The sequence below is a fragment of the Ahaetulla prasina genome, chromosome 7, assembly GCF_028640845.1.
Source record: "Ahaetulla prasina isolate Xishuangbanna chromosome 7, ASM2864084v1, whole genome shotgun sequence".
NCBI lineage: Eukaryota > Metazoa > Chordata > Lepidosauria > Squamata > Colubridae > Ahaetulla > Ahaetulla prasina.
In genome coordinates, this window is record NC_080545.1 from 8979334 (window position 1) to 9003668 (window position 24335).

General features: G+C 41.5%; 1 protein-coding gene across 5 annotated transcripts in view; it reads left to right on the forward strand.

The window, feature by feature from the left end:
- Positions 1–19173, forward strand: part of ORC5 (origin recognition complex subunit 5) — a 91160-nt gene extending 71987 nt beyond the window's left edge. For 2 of the 5 annotated variants that reach the window (XM_058191061.1, XM_058191060.1), the window contains exons 14-15: positions 338–450; positions 14174–14695. In XM_058191061.1, coding sequence (XP_058047044.1) covers positions 338–450; positions 14174–14219 — 159 coding nt within the window. In that variant the 3' untranslated portion in view covers positions 14220–14695. Of the gene's footprint in view, positions 1–337; positions 451–4703; positions 5884–14173; positions 14696–18011 lie in introns of those variants that run through there. The other 3 variants (XM_058191064.1, XM_058191062.1, XM_058191065.1) reach the window with 3 other exon arrangements.
- The last annotated feature ends 5162 nt before the right edge of the window (positions 19174–24335 follow it).

The following is a 24335-nucleotide window of genomic DNA, read 5'->3' on the forward strand; positions in this document are numbered from 1 at the left end:
GTGGTCATGTGATCAAAATTCGGGTGCTTGGCAACTGGATCATACTTATGTCCTTTGCTGTGTCCTGGGGTCACATGATCCCCTTTTGCGCCCTTCTTATAATCAACGTCAACGGGGAAGCCGGATTCTCTTAACAACCATGTTACTGCGGGGATTCACTTAACAACTGAGGCAAGAAAGGTCGTAAAATGGGGCAAAACTCACTTAACGGCAGAAATTTGGGGATCAGTTGTGGTTGTGAGTCGAGGAGAACCTGTGGAAAGCAATCACATTATCTTTGCAGTAATACCAGCATGGATGAAAGCCAAACCAAGTCAACGTTTCTCTCCCCTTTCAGATTACTTCTCTTGTAACACTGCAGCTGTTAACCTTGATTGGCCATGACGATCAGTTTAATGGACCAAGGTACAAATGTGTGGTTTCCCTGGATTTCATCAGAGCCATTTCCAGGTAAGCTTTGTACCTGTTTTCTAATGCTGAGGGCGCTTTTTAATAAGCAAAAAAAAACCCCACCATATTTTTCAGACTATAAGAGGCACTTTTTTGTCACCCAAAAGGGGTTGAAAATGTCTGTGCATCTTATAGACCAGGGGTCTCCAACCTTGGTCCCTTTAAGACTTGTGGACTTCAACTCCCAGAGTTCCTCAGCCAGCTTTGCTGGCTGAGGGACTTTGGGAGTTGAAGTCCACAAGTCTTACAGGGACCAAGGTTGGAGACCTCTGTTACAGACTGAGTATTGCTGAAGCCTCGCCCACCTGCTATTTTTTGGCCTCCACATGTCCTGTTTTTATGGGCCTTTTTTTTTTTTTGTCCTATTTCAGGACTTTTTTCAGCCCATTTTGGGCCTTTTTTTCAGTCAATTTTTCAGGCTTTTTTTTTAGCCCGTTTTTGGGGCTTTTTGGCCCGTTTTCGAGGCTTTTTTCAGCCTGTTTTCAAGGCTTTTTTCGGCCCATTTTCAAACTCGAAAACGGGATGAAAACTTTTTTGTTGTTTTTCTCTTCTAACTGTAGGTGCATCTGATAGTCAGGTGCGTCTTAATAGTCTGAAAAATACGGTAATTAAAAGTCACTTAAAACTGTGACGCTTGGCATTTTCTTCCGGCTTCCGGCCATTGACCAAAAAAAAATATATATCCATCTTTGGTTGGCTAAGGAGTAAGCACGGCCGTAAAATGACTGTAAAATATAGCCAGCAACCTGTAATTGAGTAGCAAAACAAGAACCTGATTAGGATCTAGCAATCTGCATGACAATTTAAGGTATACTGATGATACAGTTCTGCTGGCCAGTAACTATGAAGACCTTCAGCTCCTCATCAATATCTAAATATCTCCTGTTCAACATCTATATGAAGCCGCTGGGTGAGGTTATCCTTGGTTTCGGGGTGGATTACCACCTGTACGCTGATGACACCCAGCTGTACATTTCCACCCCGAACCACCCCAATGAAGTCGTTGAGGTGATGGGCCGGTGTCTTGAGGCCGTACGGGTCTGGATGGGGAGGAACAGGCTTCGACTCAACCCATCCAAGACAGAGTGGCTGTGGGTGCCGGCTTCCCGGTACAGTCAGCTTACACCATTGCTGACTGTGGGGGAGGAAGTACTGACCCCAGGAGGAGTGCGCAACTTAGGCGTTCTCCTGGACGACCGGCTGTCCTTAGAGGATCATTTGACAGCCGTCGCCAGGGGAGCTTTTTATCAGGTCCATCTGATTCGCCAGTTGCGCCCTTTCCTTGACCGGGACGCCTTACGCATGGTCACTCACGCCCTCGTCACTTCCCGCCTGGACTATTGCAATGCTCTCTACATGGGGCTCCTCTTGAAGAGCACCCGGAGGCTCCAGTTAGTCCAGAACGCGGCCGCGCGGGTGATAGAGGGAGCACCGTGTTGCTCCCATATAACACCTATCCTGCGCGGCCTGCACTGGCTACCGGTAGTCTTCCGGGTGCAATTCAAGGTTTTGGTTACCATCTTTAAAGCACTCCATGGCTTAGGACCGGGATACCTTCGAGACCGCCTTCTGCCACCGATTGCCTCCCAACGACCTGTGCGCTCCCACAGAGTGGCCCTCCTCAGGGTGCCGTCGACCAAACAATGCAGGTTGGCGACCCCCGGTGAAGGACCTTCTCTGTGGCGGCACCAGCCCTGTGGAATGAGCTTCCTCCTGGATTACGACAACTCCCTGACCTCCGGACCTTCAGACGTGAACTGAAGACTCTATTATTTCAGCGCGCGGGACTAGCCTAAGAACAAAAATGTTTTAAACAAATTTTAATGGGGATTTTATTGGTTCTTATTGTTTTAGTGATCAGGCCTTGATAATATTTAGTTTTAATCTGGGTTTTAAAAGTCTATTTATTATATTGTTTTATATTGTTTTAATATGCCTGTGAACCGCCCTGAGTCCTATGGGAGATGGTGCGGTATATAAGTTTAATAAATAAAATAAATAAATAAAATAAATAAAATACGGCTTGAAGCTTAACACCTCAAAAACCAAGATCATGGTCGTCAGCAAACAACCCATTGATTTACCACCGATAACTTTGGAAGGAATACCACTAGAAAAAAAGTTGAAAGGGTCACGTACCTCAGTTCTAATTTACATGAAAGCTGGAACATTACCACCGAAGTAAGGATAGAGAAAGCTTGAACAGCGTTTTTCAAAATGAAAAAAGGCCTTCTGCAATCACGACATGAGCGTAAGATCAGGCTTGTCAGATGCTACATCTTTTCCGTTCTGCTCTACGGAGTGGAGAGTTGGTCTCCGACAGAAAAGCCACTTGAAAAGACTGGAAGCATTTGAAATGTGGATTTACAAGCGGCTGTTACGTATAAGATGGGTTGACAAAATCAGAAATGAGCGGATAAGCCTCCTGGGAAAGCCAAGGGAAATCATCAAAACCATTAAAAAAACCCCCAAAAGTTAGAATATTTTGGGCGTGTGTTGCAACACCCAGAAAAATGCGCCATACTTGATTTAATCCGCCAGGGAAAAATTGAAGGCAAACGAGGTCCAGGCAGAAGAAGAACATTATTGTTCTTATTGAAGTTGTTGAAGTGCTGTCCCGATGTTTGGAAGCCGTACGGGTCTGGATGGGGAGAAACAGGCTCAAGCTCAATCCCTCCAAGACGGAGTGGCTGTGGATGCCGGCATCTCGATTCAGTCAGCTGCAGCTGCAGCTGACTGTTGGAGGCGAGTTATTGGCCCCAAAGGATAGGGTGCGCAACTTAGGTGTCCTCCTGGATGAGCGGCTGTCGTTTGAAGATCATTTGACGGCCGTCTCCAGGGGGGCCTTCCACCAGGTCCGCCTGGTTCGGCAGTTGCGCCCCTTCCTTGATCGGGATGCCTTGTGCACAGTCACTCACGCACTCGTTACCTCTCGCTTGGATTATTGTAATGCTCTCTACATGGGGCTCCCCTTGAGTTGCACTCGGAGGCTTCAGTTAGTCCAGAATGCAGCTGCGCGGGTGATAGAGGGACTGTCGCGTACCTCCCATGTAACACCTCTCCTGCGCAGACTGCACTGGCTCCCTGTGGCTTTTCGGGTGCACTTTAAGGTTTTGGTTATGACCTTTAAAGCGCTCCATGGCTTAGGGCCTGGGTACTTACGGGACCGCCTACTGTTACCATATGCCTCCCACCGACCCGTACGCTCTCACAGAGAGGGACTTCTCAGGGTGCCGTCCGCCAAGCAATGTCGGCTGGCGGCCCCCAGGGGAAGGTCCTTCTCCGTGGGGGCTCCCACACTCTGGAACGAGCTTCCCCCGGGTTTACGCCAAATACCTGACCTTCGGACCTTTCGCCGCGAACTGAAGACACATCTTTTTATTCGCGCAGGGCTGGGTTAACTTTTATGGATTTTATAGTTATTATTAATTTTAAACGGGGTTTTAGTTTTTATATATTTTTAAATTTTTAGGGAAACTATAATAAATTTTTTAATTTACATTTTATATATAGTGTCTTGTTTGTTTTTATTTGCCTGTACACCGCCCTGAGTCCTTCGGGAGAAGGGCGGTATAAAAATCAAATAAATGAAATGAATGAAAAAAAATTATGGCTTCAAAATCTAAGGGACAAAACTCAACAGCACATTTTCGTGCGGCTGTTGATAAAAATAGGATCGCCAACATGATCGCCATCGTCCGATGACAGATATGGCACAAGAAGAAGAGGAATCTGCATGAGATCGTATTCTTGGATTTTGAAATGTGATCTCTTTTGTCAGCAATGGACTAGATGAGAGCAAGCAGATTGAAGCTGGATTCCGACAGGAGAGAGGTGATCAATTGAAAACTAGATCAGGGAATTAACAATTCAGGCTGAATTGGAAGGGATTATATTTCCCTGGATTACAGGTAATCCTCAATTTAGAACCACAATTGAGCCCAACGTTTCTGTTGCTGAGCGAGATAGTTAAGTGAGTTTTGCCCCATTTTAAGACTTCACTTGCCACAGTTGTTAAGTGAATCACTGCAGTTGTTAAGTAAGTAACACGGTTGTTAAATGGATCTGACTTCCCCCTTGACTTTGCTTGTCAGAGGTCACAAAAGGGGATCACATGACCCCGGGACACTGCAACCGTCATAAATATGAGTCAAGTTGCCAAATGTCTGAATTTGGATCACGTGACCATGGGGGAGGGTTGCTGCAACGATCCTAGGAGTGAAAAATGGTCATAAGTCGCTTTTTTTTTTCAGGGCCATTGGAACATTGAATTGGTCACTAACTGTTACAAGTTGAGGACTACATGTAGTCAGGTTTTCCTACTTCTTTTTCCAATATTTTTTTTATTTAGCTTGAAAATCAAAATACAGAACTGGGAGGAGAAAAGAAAGAAGGAACAAACAAGCAAATAAGCGTCAAGCTTTTTATACTTTTGATTTGGCACTGAACCTATTTTATTTTGGCAGTGGCCAGGAGTACATCTGTACAGCTAAGGCTTGGATTGCCCACTGCATTTGTTCCTGAAAATATTGGATTTGGCCATGATAACATAATTTCGCCTGTCTGGAACCCTCACCACATTTCTGACATCAATACAACTGAACGTGTCCAGAAGTATTTTACAAGAAGAGTTCTCCACTCCTCTGAAAACAACAAAATACCTTATCCCACCAGACTTGAAATCCTAGGCTTAGAAAACTTCGAACTCCGTCGCCTTCGACAAGACCTAAGCTTAACTCATAGAATCATCTATTGTAATGTCCTTCCTGTCAAAGACTACTTCAGCTTTAATTGCAATAATACAAGAGCAACCAATAGATTTAAACTTAATGTTAACCGCTTCAATCTAGATTGCAGAAAATATGACTTCTGTAACTTGGAATACTTTACCTGACTCTGTGGTCTCTTCCCATAATCCCAAAAGCTTTAACCAAAAACTTTCTACTATTGACCTCACCCCATTCCTAAGAGGACCATAAGAGGCATGCATAAGAGCACAAACGTGCCTACCGTTCCTGTCCTATTGTTTTCTTTTTTTCTTATATATATATATACTTATACTTCCTTATATTTCCTCATATATATGTTTATATACTATATAATCATTTTGTGTGATGCTTATGTATATTGTTGTGACTAAATAAATAAATAACACATGCCGTAGTGATACCCTGCCAAAACAATTACAGTTGTTTGAACAGGATACAATGTGACACTGCTTTTGAAGAAAAAAAACCCACAAACTTTTGAAACTTCAACAGGTCCAAAATGATAAAGCTAGACTTAAAATGAAACTAAGTTACTCCCTTATTATAACTCTTTTAATGGTCCATAGAAAAACACCTCTAAATAAATGTATTCATATTGTACATGTAGTCCTTGACTTAACAACAGTTTGTTTAATGACCATTCAAAGTTAAAATGGCATTGAAAAAAAAAATGACCGTATACCACATTTGGTTTTATAGCAGGGGTGAAATGTAAAATTTGTTACCACCGGTTCTGTGGGCGTGGCTTGGGGGGAAATGTGACTGGGTGGGCATGGCCAACTTTTTTTTTTTTTTTTTACTTTTAAAAGGATTTTTTCCACAACCTCTTCGGCCAAAGAGGTTGTAAAAAAAAAAAGCTTTTTAAAGCCTCTGGCAGTCAGGCAATTCAGCTGGGATCACCAGAGGACTCTTTTAAAAGCATTTTTTCTACAACCTCTTCAGCCAAAGAGGTTGTAGAAAAAAATGCTTTTAAAGGTTCTGACGATCCCAGCTAAGCTGCGCAATCATCAGAGGCTTTTTTTTTTACTTTTAAAAGCATTTTTGCGGCCAAAGAAAAATTGCTTTTAAAAATTAAAAAAAAACAAAAACCTCTGATAATCGCGCGGCTCAGCTGGGCATGGGTGGGGGGTGGGGAAGGGATTTTTGCTACCGGTTCTCCGAACCACCCGCCGCCATTGCTACCGGATCGGGCGATCTGGTCCGAACCAGGACTATTATCACCCCTGTTTTATAGTACATTTAGCTGCCCGCCAAATCCTCCATTATTCAAGTTCTACCCAGAATCCTCTGTGACCTTAACGCGGCATCCTTTTTAAAGATGTCCTTCTTTCAGCCAACTTACCTTCTCTTCCTCCTCTAACGAAAATGACTTTCTGTTCCCAGCAAAGTGAATTCTGTTATCAGCAAAGCGAAGGCAGACATAGTACAGGTAAATCCTGTGTTCGTTTAATGACTGTCCAAAGTTATAACGGCACTGAAAAAAAGTGACTTGTGATCGTTTTTCCACACTTACGGCTGTAGCAGCATCCCCTTGGTCATGTGATCAAAATCCAGTCACTTGGCAACTGGTTCATATTTATGACGGTTACAGTGTGCCAGGGTCACATGATCCCCTTTTGCAGCCTCCTGACAAAGTCAATGGGGACGCCAGATTGACTTAACAATGGTGTTGCTAACTTAACAACGGCAGTGATTCCCTTAACAACTTGTGCAAGGAAAGTCATAAAAATGGGGCAAAATTCACTGAACAACTATCTCGCTTAGCAAACAGAAATTTTATACAGGTACTCCTTGACTTGTGACCAATTGTGGTCGTAAGTTGAGGACTACCTGTATATTGGGAAGTATACAGTGGGGCACCCCAAGGTTCTGTTTTAGGCCCAGTACTCTTCAACATCTTCATCAATGACTTGGACGAAGGGATAGGTGGGGAACTCATCAAATTTGCAGATGACAACAAGCTGGCAGGAATAGCCAACACTCCAGAAGATAGGCTCAAGATACAGAAGGATCTTTGCAGACTTGAACATTGGGCGCTGCTAACAAAATGAAATTCAAGGGTGTAAAGAGTAAGGTTCTACATTTAGGCAAGAAAAACCAAATGCACAGGTACAGTATATGTGGTACCTCGCTCAATAGTAGTAACTGTAAGAGGGATCTTGGAGTCCTAGTGGACAACCATTTAAATATGAGCCAGCAACGGCCAAAAAAGCCAACACAGTTCTAGGCTGCATAAACAGAAGGAATAGCATCAAGATCACATGAAGTGTTAATACCACTTTATAATGCCTTGGTAAGGCCACACTTGGAATCCTGCATCCAGTTTTGTTCGCCATGATGCAAAAACGATGTGGAGACTCTAGAAAGAGTGCAGAGAAGAGCAACAAAGATGATTAGGGGACTGGAGGCTAAAACATAGGAATAACGGTTGCAGGAACTAGGTATGTCTAGTTTAATGAAAAGAAGGACTAGGGGAGAAATGATAGCAGTCTTCCAATATCTCAGGGGTTGCCACAAAGAAGAGGGAGTCAAACTATTCTCCAAAGCATGTGAAGGCAGGACAAGAAGCAGTGGGTGGAAACTAATCAAGAAGAGAAGCAATTTAGAACTAAGAGGAAAATTCCTGACAGTGGGAACAATCAACCAGTGGAACAACTTGTGAAGTTGTGAATGCTCCAACACTGGAAGTTTTTAAGAAGAGGTTGGATAACCACTTGTCTGAAGTGGTGTAGGGTTTCCTGCTTAAGCAGGGGGTTGGACTAGAAGACCTCCAAGGTCCCTTCCAACTCTGTTATTCTATTCTATTCTATTGTTAGGAGCAGTTTGGTGGCATTCAAGCCTACTTAGTTTTAAGATCTTAGGGGTGCATCCCTCAGAGATTTGGTAGGAAAGTCAGAGCCTGTTTAGTTGCTCAGAAATTGAAACTGCCTGCCAAGGGAGGCCAAGCTTGCTTTTTCTTCACTGTTTTTCTCCTGGCAGACAAAAACTTCCTTATTCCAGTAAATATTTAGCCTTTCAGCAGGTGTCCTGCTATTCCATTTTTAATGCTTTCTTTATAGTCGAAGTGTTATGTATGCTTTTGCTTGCGAATTTGATTTGTTCTTTTTTTTTTCCCCTACAGTGTTGTTTTTAATATGCCTTTTCGTAGCTGCTTTTGAGCTTCCTTTCAGTGGAAAAAAGCAGTGAATCAAATCTTTAAATCTTGCCGATGTTTAGATGATCAGACTTCTCTCTGATCAGGCATCGCAACGTTCACAGTCAGGAAAACATTATTTCATCTCTCTTTTCTCCCCGAGTCGACAGTATTGAAGTTCAGGCAATATTAAGCGTTTTCAGAATCCCAAAGTTTAAGAAGTAGTATTATTTTCAGCTACCGTGTGAAATCTTTCCTTAAGAACTACCTTTATTTTATTTATTTATTTTATTTTATTTATTAAATTTTATACCAGTGGTAGTCAACTTGGTCCTACCGCCCACTAGTGGGCGTTCCAGCTTTCATGGTGGGCGGTAGGGGTTTTGTCCGATACTGAAGCACTCTCCTTTTTTTAAATTTAATTGACTTTTTAAAAAATTTTCATAGCATTATTTAAAAACATTTTCATTAGGTTTTCATAAAATTCCCCGTGACAATTTAAATTTCTGAAAATATACTATTTGTATCGCCCGCGCATAAGTTTAGTTCACGTTACGTAAGTGAAACTAAATGGCGCTATAGTGCGACCGCAAACAAAAGAGCCTCGTCCCAGAATAGCTCGCGCATCTCCCCCCACACCACCCAGCTGTAACAGACAAGCAGAGCTGGTAGCTGACGCCCCCCCCAACCCCAATCCACGATGCGCGAGAGGCATGCGCAGATGACGATACACAGCGCATTACTGTGGAACCGGTGGGCAGTTAGAAAATTTTACTACTAACAGAGATACAAAAGTGGGCGGTAGGTATAAAAAGGTTGACTACCCCTGCTTTATACGAAGCACAATGCTATTGTGCCCACCTCGAACGTGATTCCGTTTGGCTGGACTGGCCTGATTTTAAATTTTAAATTTTAATTGTGGGTTTTAAATTTCTGTAATTTTTATGGGGTGTAATGTTATTTTAAATTTTCTGGCAAATTTGAATCAGTTTTTTAAGGGTTGTTTTAATTATGGTGTATGTTTCTGTTTGTATTTTATTTGCCTGTTCACCGCCCTGAGTCCTTCGGGAGAAGGGCGGTATACAAATTAAAACATTATTATTATTATTATTATAATATTCAGAAATAGTGCTAAATATTCTTTTTTTTAAAAAAATTCATTTTAGCCATGCCCCTTTTTTTAATCTTCCTTGTGAACTAAAATGAAAAGCATTCACCTCAAGAATTGACCTTTAAAAACAACTCTCAACCAAAATTGACCCCTGTTGTTAAGTGGGCTATGTATTAAGTGAGTTTTGCCTCATTTTGCGACCTTCCTTGCCACAGTTGTTAAGTGAATCGCTTCAGTTGGTAAGTTAGTAGCCCAGTTGTTAAATGAAACTGGATTTACCCGTTGACTTTGCTTCTCAGAAGGTCGCAAAAGGAGACATGACCTTGGGACACAGCGACAGTCGTAAGTATGAACCGGTTCTGAATTTTGAACACGTGATGATGGGGATGCTGCAAAGGTTGTAACTGTGAAAAATGGTCGTAAGTCACGTTTTTCAGTACCGTTGTAACTCTGAACGGTCGCTAAATGAATTGTTGTAAGTCAAGGACTTTCCCGATACCTTTGATGAAGCTCATGTCAAAGCTTGAAAGAAAACAGGTTGCTTTAATGAACAGAGTCGGTAACAACTGCCTTACAAAATTTTACCATTCTTACCACACATATCCTGAAAAAGTGATCTTTTCTTGTGTGTAGAAAATGATAATATTTTAGATTTTAAAAAATGCATTATGACAATCTAACATACATAATAACAGAGTTGGAAGGGACCTTGGAGGTCTTCTAGTCCAACCCCCTGCTTAGGCAGGAAACTCTACACCACTTCTGACAAATGGTTATCCAAACTCTCCTTAAAACCTTCCAGGGTTGGAGCATTTACAACTTCTGCAGGCAAGTTGTTCCACTGATTAATTCTTCTGACTGTCAGGAAATTTCTTCTTAGTTCTAAGTTGCTTCTCTCCTTGATTAGTTTCCACCCATTGCTTCTTGTTCTACCCTCAGGTGCTTTGGAGAATAGTTTGACTCCCTCTTCTTTGTGGCAGCCCCTGAGATATTGGAACACTGCTATCATGTCTCCCCTAGTCCTTCTTTTCATTAAACTAGACATACCCAGTTCCCGCAGCCGTTCTTCATATGTTTTAGCCTCCATCCCCTAATCATCTTTGTTGCTCTTCTCTGCACTCTTTCTAGAGACTCAACATCTTTTTTACATCATGGCGACCAAAACTGAATGCAATATTCCAAGTGTGGCCTTATCAAGGCATTATAAAGTGCTATTAACACTTCACGTGATCTTTATCTAATGTAATGCCTGTCAAGGAAACAGTGATGCACCTCTTTAATCTAGGCCTTACTTCTTTGCCCATGTTATGGCAGTCAGGTTTTATGAATAATGCCCTAACCCAGAGGTCTTCAAACTTGGCATCTTTAAGACTTGTGGACTTCAACTCCCAGAATTCTCCAGCATAGCTGGCTGGAGAATTCTGGGAGTAGAAGTCCACAAGTCTTAAAGATGCCAAGTTTGAAGACCTCTGCCCTAACCGAATAAACTTCATAACTGACACTTCAGGTTGAAACATATTAGAAGCTTTCCTGTTTTGCAGAATTTCACAGACATGAATTATTTTTTTTAAAACGTGATCTTAACAACACTGCCGAAACTGGAACTGATGGCCTTGAAAAGCAGAGACAAAATTCATTTCATCGTTAAAATTACAATGTCTTGCTTTTTTTTTTTTTTTGCAACGATATACTTCTTTAAAAAAAAAAACACCTTTCGTTCGTGGGTTTCTTCATTTTTGTATATAAAGAAAGGAAACCTCGGCAGGGAATGTTAATACTGAAAGATCAAAATTAATTTCAGAAGGAGGGAGTGGGGGGAAGGAATCTTTTACTCTTCTAAAGGGCCTCCTCCTTTTTTTCTGACAAAACACAAAAATACCATCAAAGTGTTCTTGGATTGTTCAAGTTTTGTTAAAAGGCAGAGGGGTTAACTGCTGCTAAGAATGGAAGAATGCAGATTGCAGATTGATGCAGATGAAAGGAGTTATGCCGTACATAATGCTAGAACAGGTGGTTTGGAAGAAGACCAGAATGTTCAATAGCAAACACGATTGCTGTTTTGCATCTCCAAACAGCGAGCTGTGTTTACTTAGCTTTTTTTTTTTAAAAAAAAACATATTTCCTTTTTATCTGGAGCTAAAATTATTATTTGGCTTAAATTGAGAGTAAATTTTTGAATCTGAAAACCAATGCAACTAGAAAACTAGGCATCATTTTCAATATGCTTCTGAATAAGTTATGCACCAGCAGGAATGTTTTTCCTTCTTCCCTACTCCCTCCTTCCTTCCTTCCTTCCTTCCTTCCCTCCCTCCCTCCCTCCCACTCATAATGATACATATATATTAGCATATCTGTCACTCAGTAAGCTAAAATAATAAACTTGGCACATCATTTCTTTGATTTGTATTCCTATCATCTTTTCAAACAGAGAAGACGAATTACAAAATCAAACTACCAAAAGGGACTAATACAGTTTTGGGGGATTACAAATGTTGTTAAATTAAGAACAAAGCAATTTTAACTTTCGAATTCATAGGGAAAAAGAAAACGAAAAGTGGTTAAAGCCCTTATAAATATGACTGCTTCAATTAGATGAAGGCGTCCTATACCTGAAATACTATTTTATAAGGACGGACCCAGTCAGCCTGTTTAATTTTTCTCAGCATTTAAGCTCCATCCAATTTCTTTGTCAACCTGCAATTTAAAACAAGCAAACATTTAAATAGAAAATGTAACATATATATTTTTATATAATATATAAATTCATCTGCTAAGTGCCTGAATTTTGAGCACATGATCATGGGGATGCTGAAACGGTCATAACTGTGAAAAACAGTCATAAGTCACTTTTTTCAGTGCCATTGTAACTTTGAATGGTCAATAAATGAACTGTTCTAAGTCGAGGACTCCCTATTACAGTGGTGTAATATTGCCAGACGTGTGACTTGCGACTACAAAGCAGCGGAGAAAGATAATGAGAGAATCAATCTGGATTTAAATGTTAGTACATGGATCTCACTTGCCAAGAAGGAAATCCATTTTATTTCCCAGTCAAAATTTTACACTTCTACCAACAGCAGTCCCTTGTATTCAAAAAGTGTTAACATATTTAGAAATCAGGCATAGACAGGACCTAATGAGGGGCAACATTTCACAAGTGCATTGAGGTGTCTAGCCCCAGAAAGTCAGTTTGTGAACCTTTCTATCTTTAATAATAATATTATTATTATTATTATTATTATTATTATTATTATTATTATTATTATTATTATTATTATTATTATTATTTAATTTCTATACCGCCCCTCCCGAAGGACTCAGGGAGGTTTACAGCCAGATAAAAACACAATATACATATAACCCCAAAATTTAAAAACCTGTTAAAAAACTGATTCAATTTGGCCAAAATAAGACTTTAAAACAATAATAAAAACTATAATAAACCCCTATTTAAATTACGCGGCTAAACAAAAACGTCTTCAACTCGCGACGGAAGGTCCGGAGGTCAGGAAGTTGTCATCCCTGGAGGCAGCTCATTCCAGAGGGCAGGCGCCCCCACAGAGAAGGCCCTCCCCCGGGGGTCGCCAGTCGACATTGTTTGACTGACGGCACCCTGAAGAGGCCCTCCCTATGGGAGCGCACAGGTTGATGGGAGGCTATCGTTGGCAGCAGGCGGTCCCGTAAATAACCCGGTCCTATGCCATGGAGCGCTTTAAAGGTGATAACCAACACCTTGAATTGCACCCGGAAGACCACAGGAAGCCAGTGCAGCCTGCGCAGGAGAGGTGTTATATGGGAGCCTCAAGTTGCTCCCTCTATTACTCGCGCAGCCGCGTTCTGGACCAACTGGAGCCTCCGGGTGCTCTTCAAGGGAAGCCCCATGTAGAGAGCATTACAGTAGTCCAGGCGGGAAGTGACGAGGGCACTTTAATCCTTAGAACTCAAATCAAAGTTAGTTTAATTACGCTTTTACTCGTTCAGTTCAGATCACGTGAAGTACTAATAGCAGTTTTATAAAGCCTTAGTAACATCATATTTAGAACATTGCGTCTAGTTCTGGTCACCATGTTTTTTTAAAAAAAGATGTTGAGATTCTGGAAAGATTGCAGAGAAGAGCAGCAAAGATAATTAGGGGATGATTAGAGGTTAAACATATAAAAAACAGTTGCAGCAATTGGGGTACACATCTGGTCCAGTGAAAAGAAAGACATAATAGCAATACCCCAATATTTAAGAGGCTGCCACAAAGAAGAGCAACCTATTTTCCAAAGCTCCAGAAGGCAAGACAAGAAACGAGGGAAACTAATCAAGGAGAGAAGCAATGTAGAACTAAGGAGAAATTTCCTGACAGTCAGAACAATTAATCGGTGGAATGACTTGCCTTCAAAAGTTGTGGATGCTCCATCACTGGAGGTTTTTAAGAAGAGACTGGACAGCCACTTGTCTGAAATGCTCTAGGGCAGAGGTGTCAAACTCGTGTCGTCACAGCGGCATCACATAACGTATCGGGACTCCTCCCCCTTTCGCTAAACCGGGCGTGGCCAGTGTGTGACGCATCCGGCTTGCGGGCCACGAGTTTGACAGCCTTGCTTGAGCAGGGGAGTTGGATAAAAGACCTCCAAAACGTCCCTTCCGACTCTTGTTATTTGCCATTCCTCGGGGTGGGCGAAAAGATTTGATTACACTGACCTATTGTGTTGCCGTTTTCAGGACCGTGAACTTCGACATCACCAAGTATTTATATGACTTTTTGTGAAGATCCCCCATGGGTGCCGCGATGGTGGCCGAGGCGAAACCCCGTTGCTGCACCCCACCATTTAACCATCCCGGGAAGAAAACCGCGGGGCTCTCTTGGATTTATCCAAAGCAGGTGCCGACCCAGCGTGGAAGAAGATGAAAAACACTCTTAGTTGATCTGGATGGATCTGTTCAGGGAAGGCTTTCACCGATAACCTGACGTATTGGGAGCAAATGTGTTAATTACAAACAGCAGGGACTACGCACAATCTGTTCCCCTCTTAATTATTTTATTTCAGCAACTGAGGTTGCCTGCAACCCATTTGACAAAGATGTTGTTTTGTGCTGTGTCCCCCTGTGCTTTGAACCAGGGCGGCAGGCTTCGACGCCCAGCCTTTTCACTTCCTCTCCGTGGGAGGTGTCGCATTTGTCTGCCGCAGCCGACCTCAAGGCGCCATACAATGGAGTACCGCGTACAATAAATACACAAGTCAACCTGGTGGGTGCTTTTCTTTTCTTTCTAGATCTTAGCCTACTGACCTTCATTGATTCTCTTTAAAAGAAAAAAAAAAGAAAGGATTTTATCTGCTCTTTTAACTTTTCACAAAACACCTAGTGTTTTGTTGTTTTTTTTGCATTTATATCCCGCCCTTCTCCGAAGACTCAGGGCGGCTTACACTATGTCAAGCAATAGTCTTCATCCATTTGTATATTATATACAAAGTCAACTTATTGCCCCCAACAATCTGGGTCCTCATTTTACCTACCTTATAAAGGATGGAAGGCTGAGTCAACCTTGGGCCTGGTGGGACTTGAACCTGCAATATTGCAAGCAGTTGCTGTTAATAACAGGCTGCATTAGCCTGTTGCGCCACCAGAGGCCCCTAGTTTACAGCTGCTAAGCCTATTTTATGAGAAGTGAGAGGAAATCCTGTCTCCTACTGGCATTGATGATGTTACCTAGTTTGGGTAATGAAACGTCTGCAAGGTAACAGCCGAGCACGGAGGAGCCCTAAGGGTATTTACATTCTGAGACAAGAGTTTGCTTTTGTAGAGGGTAAGGTAAGTATTTTATTAATCTAAAAATACATGGACATGTTAGGTACTGTGCCGTGTTTGGGATACGTAGCACTGCAGGAGGAGATAGGAAGGAGGCACCCAGCCCTGCAGCTGCCTACCAAACCATTCCTGAAATCTCCCCCTTATGCAGCCCAGTTGGATTGGATATCCAGGTATGGCTGGTCTCCTAACAGGGGTCTCCAAACTTGGCACTTTTAAGGCTTGTGGGACTTCAACTCCCAGAATTCCCCAGCCAACATGGCTGGCTGATGAATTCTGGGAGTTGAAGTCCCTAAGTCTTAAAGTTGCCAAGTTTGGAGGCTCCTGAGTCCTATATCAAACAGTTTACCTCAGACATAGACATATAATAACTTTATTGTCCCTTTTTAATATACACTAATTGGCATATATTAAAATGAAATTTCGTTGCATACAGCTCTCAATGGGTCTCCACCTCACATAAACATGGACAAATAAATAAATACAAAATTATGCATATACCCACATATATTAACATGGCACAGAAACAACAGTGTCTAGTCCGGATGTACATGGCGAAAAAAAATGAATCTTGGGAATTTGCCAGACAGATGGCCTAGGGCAGAGGTCTCCAACCTTGGCAACTTTAAGACTTCAACAGAGTTGAAGTCCAACCACAGGGCCTCTGTGGCTCAGACTGGTAAGACAGTCTGTTATTAACACAGCTGCCTGCAATTACTGCAAGTTCTAGTCCCACCAGGCCCAGGGTTGACTCAGCCTTCCATCCTTTATGAGGTAGGTAAAATGAGGACCCAGATTGTTGGGGGCAATAAGTTGACTTTGTATATAAATATACAAATAGGATGAAGACTATTGCTAACATAGTGTAAGCCGCCCTGAGTCTTCGGAGAAGGGCGGGATATAAATGCAAATTAAAACAAAAAAGAAGTCCACACGTCTTAAAGTTGTCAAGGTTGGAGACCCCTGGCCTAGGGGACAAAGCTGATACATGATCTTGTACTCCTGCGAAAAATTCTTCGAAACTTTGTATTATTATCATTTGTTCTTCAGTGGAGAAGTCCTCTGAAATCTGGATAGGGCAGGACAGGAAAAAAAATTCATTTCTCCAGAAATCAGCTTTTTCAATGAATGACTCCAGTAGTTTCTTTTTAACCAGGGATGCTACATTACAAGTCAGACCGTGGAATAATCAATAAGAGGTGTCAAAGTTTGGGAGTTTTATCTTTAAAGCAACCAAGCAGGGACGTGAGAGAATATTTTCACTTCAGGGAGACAGTGTGGCAGAGATCCGCGTTCCAAAACCAGCACTTTGGAATCTAAATAGTCTGAACAAAGAGAGGAATAGAAAGGAAGGAAGGCTGGAGCAGATACAAAATCGCATTGCGAGTACAAAAACAAAGACTCAACCTTCTTCTGCCAAGTTTTACTTTTATTTATTTGTTCTGCCACCTCCTGCTCTTAACTTTGTTGCTTGTATCCTTATGATTTATATTGATATTGTTTCCCGATTGCTTATTTGTACCCTATGACTATCATTAAGTGTTGTACCTTAGAATTCTTGACGAAGAATATCTTGTCCTTTTATATACGCTGAGAGCATATGCACCAAAGACAAATTCCTTGTGTGTCCAATCACACTTGGCCAATAAAAAATTCTATTCTATTCTAAACGGAGAGATGTTCTTGTCACCCAGAAGGATAGAACAGGAAATCTTAAGCAGCACCAAACAATATAGTTATTTGCAAAACCTAAATACATTCCTTGTCATTTTCACCTTACTGATTTCTGATTTCCTAACTTCCTCGTTTCCCTTCACTGAAGAGAACAGCAGGTTCATTTGGGAATATTTTTAAGCATCTCACTTAGCCAGATAATACAGGTAGTCCTTGACTTACGACCACAACTATGGCCCAAATCTCTGTTGCTAAGTGAGATAGTTGTTAAGTGGGTTTTGCCCAGTGGTGAAATATAAAATTTGTTACTACCGGTTCTGTGGGCGTGACTTGGTGGGGGGGGGTGTAATGTGACGGTGGGCGTGGCCAACTTTTTTTTTTTAACTTTTAAAAGCATTTTTTCTACAACTCTTTCGGCCGAAGAGGTTGCAGAAAAAATGCTTTTAAAAGGCTCTGACAATCCCAGCTGAGTTGCCTGAATCGTCAGAGGCTTTTTTTTTCTTTTAAAGGCAAAAAAAAAAATGCTTTTAAAAGAAAAGAAAAGCCTGACGATCACGCAGCTCAGCTGGGATCGTCAGAGGAGTCTTTTAAAAGCATTTTTTTACAACCTCTTCAGCCAAAGAGGTTGTAGAAAAAAATGCTTTTAAAAGGCTCTGAAGATCCCAGCTGAGCCACAGCATCATCAGAGGCTTTTTTTAAAAAAACTTTTAAAAGCATTTTTTCGGCCAACTGTCTTTACAGTCCTAGAAACTAGGCAGGGGGTCTTTTGTGAGAAATTTGGCACACCTGTGGTTCCACAGGCTCATCCACCACTTGTCTGCCCGTTATCTAGTCTGCGGCTCTTCCTCCTGTCTCTCAAGGCCATTCTCTCGTGCCACATGTAACACACTCAAAGTGAGATAAACTGGCTATTCATGCTTGAGAACTCTGGGTTTATTTGTTTGCTGATTCATTTGTTTGTTTTCTTCGCTGAGGAAATAGGTTTGTTTATTTTTTTTTAAAGCTTACTAGACTGAAATGAACACTGCATCATTTAAAAAAGAAGAAACTGTGAATTCTAATCCAAATTCTATTTCAGATGGAATTCCCATCCGTCCGGTTCATCCAGCTAAAATATTAAGCAGAGAATAGTTGCAGCACATAATGGAAATGTCGTCGCATATGGAGGAGCTTTGACTTGACCTGGGTATGTCTAGGGGTGACATGATAGCTGTGTTCCAATATCTCAGGGGCTGCCCCAAAGAAAAGGGGGTCAAGCTATTCTCCAAAGCACCTGAGGGCAGGACAAGAAGCAATAGGTGGAAACTCATCAAGGAGAGAAGCAACCTAGAATTAAGGAGAAATTTCCACACAGAACAATTAATCGGTGGAACAGCTTTAGAAGTGGGTGCTCCCAACACTTTTTAAGAAGAGACTGGACAGCCGTTTGTCTGAATTGGTATAAGGTCTCCTGCCTGAGCAAGGGGTTGGACTAGAAGACCTCCAAGGTCCCCTCCAACTCTGTTATTCTCTTATTCTGAGCTTGGTGGGCATCCGTGGTAGTATTTGGTGGAGAATATGAACAATCAGGCTTTATAGAGAATAATTAAGAGAATAAAATTCCTGCTCAAGTATATTTCTGGAGTGCAATATAGGAACACAGTAAAGACGAACTAAACCATTTAGTTGCAACCATGTTTGTCACATGAGAAATTGGTGACATGATACCTGAATGCCAAAGAACTCTTCATTTTAGAATAAAGAAACTATGAATTATTTGGTGAGTGAACATTTGCCACACTGCTGAGTTTAATTCCTAACAAAATGTGATTAATCCGCCCGATGCTCTCAAGTGAGTTGTAATTTTCAGCTAACTGCTGTTTCAGGCTTGAATTCAGCTAAACTAAGAATATCTTGGTTTTTTTTAATGCATACAGGATGTAAACAGGAATAATTTTATAACTGACTGGAATCCTAATTCATTATTTGTAAGTATCACAGACACTGGCCCATGAATTCCCAAAAAGAAATGACCTAGGAAAGGGCCATCGGTTAGCTGAGCAGAAAACTTTAAATCAACTATATTTTAGATTTTATTTGTAAAATTATACTCGGCTTCTACTTATTTTAACAGTTAAGGTGGATTACAACGTTAATAAATAGAAAACAATGCAATAAAAATGGAAAGTGGTATTAAAATCGGTCATTTTGTGTATATGGATGGATGGACAGAGCTATAGAGATAGTTAGATAAGAGGGATAAATGGATGGATGGAGAGAGATGAAGAGATTGGTTGATAGGGATAGATAAGAGAGATAGATGGATAGAGAGAGAGATAAGAGATGGATAGACAGACAGACAGATAGATAGATAGATATAGTTAGATAAGGGATGGATGGATAGATATGGATAGGTGGAGAGATATATGATATAAATAATGAGATACTATAGACAGACATAGATATGATAAAGATAGATAATGAGATAGATAATAATGAGATACTGTAGACTCAGACAGATGAAAGATTATCTGTCAGTGATTATCTGCATTCAAAGTGATGAATGCCTATGCATGTTTATTTTTCTTTTCTTGTACCTGCTTTTGCTTCTCTTCCTTCCTGTTAATTCACATCAGTATTTGCATTCTTTGAAGGAACTTAGGCAGCGGGTGCAGTGAGGCTAAAGGGACTCTTGCTATGGAGACTTATCCCTAAAATGAAGGCATCCAGTATATAAAATGACATAAAATCGCTCATTCTCCAGACTTAATTAAATCCGTGACAACTCGGCAATAAAGTTATAGCGCCAATGGAGTCTCTTCAGATTTTAAACCGTCACATTTTTTTTATTATATACCCACAGTAACGTATCAAACCAGAGATTTCTGGAAGGCGACACGCTCAAAAGAATAATGGTTACCATTAAAAATAGCGGTCCTTCACTCACTGAAAATGATGCCTATTTAACTTGAAGCAATCATCTTGAAGGTGCCTTCCTTAAGTTAGTCAACATTTAACCTGGAAGTCCTCAACGTATGACCACAACAGGCCCGTTTTTTGCAAAAACGGGATGCACAGAGGGTTTGGGAGGCCTGTGGAGTGCTCCTGGGGCCTGGGGAGGGCAAAAACAGGCCGCTTTTCACAAAAACAGGATGCACAGAGAATTTGGGAGGCCTGCAGAGTGTTCCTGGGGGCTGGGGAGGACAAAAACTTTTTTTTTCACTTGTTTACCTCTTCGAAATCTTGGTGCATCTGATCCTCTGGTGCATCTTATAGTCTGAAAAATACGATAATTGTTCTAACCGTCGGGAAATTTCTCCTTAGTTCTAGGTTGCTTCTCTCCTTGAATAGTTTCCATCCGTTGCTTCCTTGTCCTGCCTTCAGGACAAAAGAAGAGCTTGACTCCCTCTTCTTTGGGGCAGCCCCTGATGATGATGAAGAGCAACGCAATGTGTTTTTCCTGCCTGGTGATTGAAGCAACTCTTAAGTGTTTTTTGAGAACGTGGATAGTAATCTTCAAATATTTAAAAGGATGAAGCACGGGAGAAAGTCAAGGGGTGTCCCATCAGTCCAGCGGAATGGAATAATGCGTTTAATTTACAAGAAAAAAAAGATTCCAACTGAATGCTTGATTTTTTTTAAAAAAAAGAAACAACTCTTCCTAGCAACGGGATCAGTTCAAGAGGGACCAAAATTACTCTGAACTTAAGCTTCCTTAATACATTGGATTTATTTCTGCACTGAATTGGGAGCTGGATTCGGTGGCCTCCGCCCATGTCCCCTTCCAGTTCTTACCATTGTAAGTGTCGTGTCCCACTCCTCCGCTGACGGCCGGGTCAGGGAAATCCGAATCAGGCGTGCCTCTGCAGCTCTGCCAAAGTCCTAGCAAAGTTCTCAAGGCAGGCAGGAGACCAGGAAGTGACTTCTGCAATCCAAGTTAGACTTTGCCTGACTCAGAGAATGCCAGAAAGCAGATCCTTTATATAGGCCATGGGGTGTGGCTCCATGACTCAGCACTTATCCAGGCCTGCCCCTCCCTTCCTTCTGTTGCCGCCGCCTATCAATTCTCCTGAAGCGAGGGTCACTCCAGTCTGCAGCTGTTGGTAATTGACCTCCCTCAGGCTCACATGCTGTGTGGGAGGGGGAGGGGTCTAGTTGCTCCGTTTGCCTGGGCATGGAACCAGAGCTGGGGGCTGGAGGCACTACTTCCTCCTCGGCCCGTCTGGGCATGAGCCAGGTCTGGGGCCAGGAGGCATGCTAGGACATTCCTCAGCATTTGGAAGCAGATAAGATGGGCCCAGCTGCGGGGAAAGCGGACGAGGCACAACAGTAAGATTCAAAATGTACTTCTTTTATCTGGTGCTTTGACGAAGTTGATTTCACTTGGCCAGAAATGACCCGTTCCAACTTAATCCATCTGTGAAAGCGGCAGTTTCCTAGAAGGTCACATTCACCAATCTTTCAAGCTTTAGCAATAAGGATTCCCTCCCCCCCGAGTTCTAATCTTTTAAGACGCACATTTTTAAAAAATGGCGATGATAATGTTATCCAGTCGTTTCTGACTCTTGATGATTCTATGGACCGGGGTCTCTCCAGCTCTTCCAATATGTCAATGACGACTCAAATCATCCTAGTCTAAAATATCTTTAAAAAAAAAAAAAAAGATTAAAATCATGGCAACTGGACCAAAGTTTGTTAACCTGAGACAGTTCGTTACTCATCCAACTATCTTCATCGGTCAAAATTTTTTTAAAAATGAGTTAGACTGAAGAGTCAGTCGTTGGAATGTATTAACGTGTTGTTTCCCCGAATTTAGTACCATATTTCCCCCCCCAAAAAAATAAGACATAACCAGAAAATAAGTCCTAATGCATTAATTTTTGGAGCAAAAATTAATATAAGATCCCGTCTTATTTTGGGGAAACACGTATCTATCTCTACTATCTACTACCTAGCATTGATGATGTTACCTAGTTGGGTCATGAAACATCTGCAAGAAAACAAGCAAGCTCAGAGAGCACCAAGGTCTCATTTCAGCCCTGAGCTACAAATATTCTCCTTTATTGCATCTATCTATCTGTCTGTCTGTCTATCTATCTATCTATCTATCTATCTATCTATCTATCTATCTATCTATCTATCTAATCTAATCTAGCTGTCTCACATTTGTATCTCTCTCTCTCCCTATCTTTTATCTATTTTTCTTTCTGTCTCTCTCATCAGTATCTCTCTCCCTATCTACCTTTATCTCTCTCTCGCATCTGTATTTCTCTCTCTCTCTATCCTTCCATATCTATCATTTATATCATCCATCCATCCATCCTATCTACCTACCTACTTATGTAACATCTATCCATCCCCTATCTATCTCTACTATCTACCACTGATGATGTTATCTAGCATGGTAATGAAACGTCTACGAGAAAACCAGCAACTTCAGACAAGCCTCAAGGAAACCCTCATGCCAACCTTGAGCTACAAACATTCTCCTTTATTTTGCCAAGCGCGATTGCTCTCTCCAGCGAATTTCCCCGCACGGCCCGGCCCGTATAAGAGACACGGTTTTGCGATTTTGTGTCGCACGGCATTGTTCCTTACTCCTCCTCCATCCTAATGACTGGTGACGTAACCGCAGTTCAATTCTGCTTCGGTAGGCTTTCTAACCACCTTCAAAACATTAATAAGTAATTTTCTTCCTACCCTCATATAAGTCAGATCCTATATTATATCCGGTCGAAAACCAGCTGAAATGGGGGAGTTTGCGGTGTATTCCTCCCAAGAGACACTGTAGGTCCATCTCGATACATAACTCTAGCACACAAAATGGGAAAGAGCACAAACTGATGATCATGCATTTATAGATCTGGGAGGTTTACCCTAAAAAAAAAAACAAAAAAAAACCTGTCTGGCGAGATTTGATAAGTCAGAATTGCCGCGTTCATTGTCTTTCCGTCTCTGCGGAGGAACTGTCTCTCTTGATTCACGCACAGGCGGAGAAATAATCCCATTATCAATCATCAGAAAATAAATAGGCCACAGCAGGCATTCGTATGGCTTGCAGTGATACGCCGGTGCTACAGCCACCAATACTGCCACCCAATTCATAATCCAGGACTAAATGGCTACTCAGTTAATAAGAGTGCCAGATAAAAGGAATGTTAACCCTAGATACAGCTACACCGGCTTCCCAAAGCGGCAGGGAGCGAGTCGTTTTTCAGATAAATTGGCGTTTTTATTTTATTTTTATTTAAAAGATTGAAATACAAAGCGCAAAAGAAAAAAACAACAACATACAAAATAGAGCTAGACAAAAGCATTAAAAATGTGAAATAAAGAAGAACACATATTATTTATTTTATTTAATTAATTAATTGAATTTATATTGCTGGCTATTTGGCCATAGCGACTCAAGGCAGCTTACAGAATATAAAACCGCGTTTAAAAAGATAAAAAGGAACAAAAAGAATCAAATAAACTAATATAGTACAGTATAACAAAATCACCCTCCATCCCTAATTGAACACTAACAAATCTCATTGCAACAATAATAGTCTGATATTGTAAAACGGTTTCAAAATTTATAAGCTTCTGCAGAGATACAGGTAGACCTCGACTTGCAGCGGTTTGTTTAGCGACCGTTCAAAGTTACAACGGCGCTGAATAAAGGGACTTACCGTATTTTTCGGAGTAGAAGACGCATTTTAGTTTTTGGGGAGGAAAATAAGAAAAAAGCTGATTGGTGGGTGGATTGGCCTCCCGGAATACCCCCAATCAGCTGTTCCCAGAGGTGAATTTTAACAACAGGTTCCTTGGTTGTGAGCTCTGCGCCTTGCTTTTTTTCCTGCCTCTGAAAGCCGAAACAGAGCTTCAGAAACTTCATTTCAGAGGCTTTTTTTCTGAAGCTCTGTTTCGGAGGCTTTTTTTTCTGGAGCTCTGTTTGGAGGCTTTTTTTTCTGAAGCTTTGTTTCAGAGGCTTTTTTTCTGAAGCTCCATTTTGGAGGCTTTTTTCAGCCTCTGAACCCTCCATTTGAGAGCCTGGGCGGGGCTACATTTGGAGTATAAGACGCACCCAGATTTTCACCCTCTTTTTTGGGGGGGAAAAGGTGTGTCTTATACTCCAAAAAATATGGTATAACCACTTCTCACACTTAAGACTGTTGCAACATTCCATGATCATTCTGTCACGTGATCAAAATTCAGCTGCTTGGCAACTGATTCACACTTATGATGGTCGCAGTGTCATGTGAACCTCTTTTACGACCTTCTGACAAGCAAAGTCAACAGGGGAAATTAGATTCACTTAACAACCGTGTTATTAATTTAACAACGGCAGTGATTCACTTAACAAATGTCCCCCCCCCAAAAAAAAACGTCATAAAATGGGGCAAAACTCACTTAACAAACTTCTCACTTAACAACATAC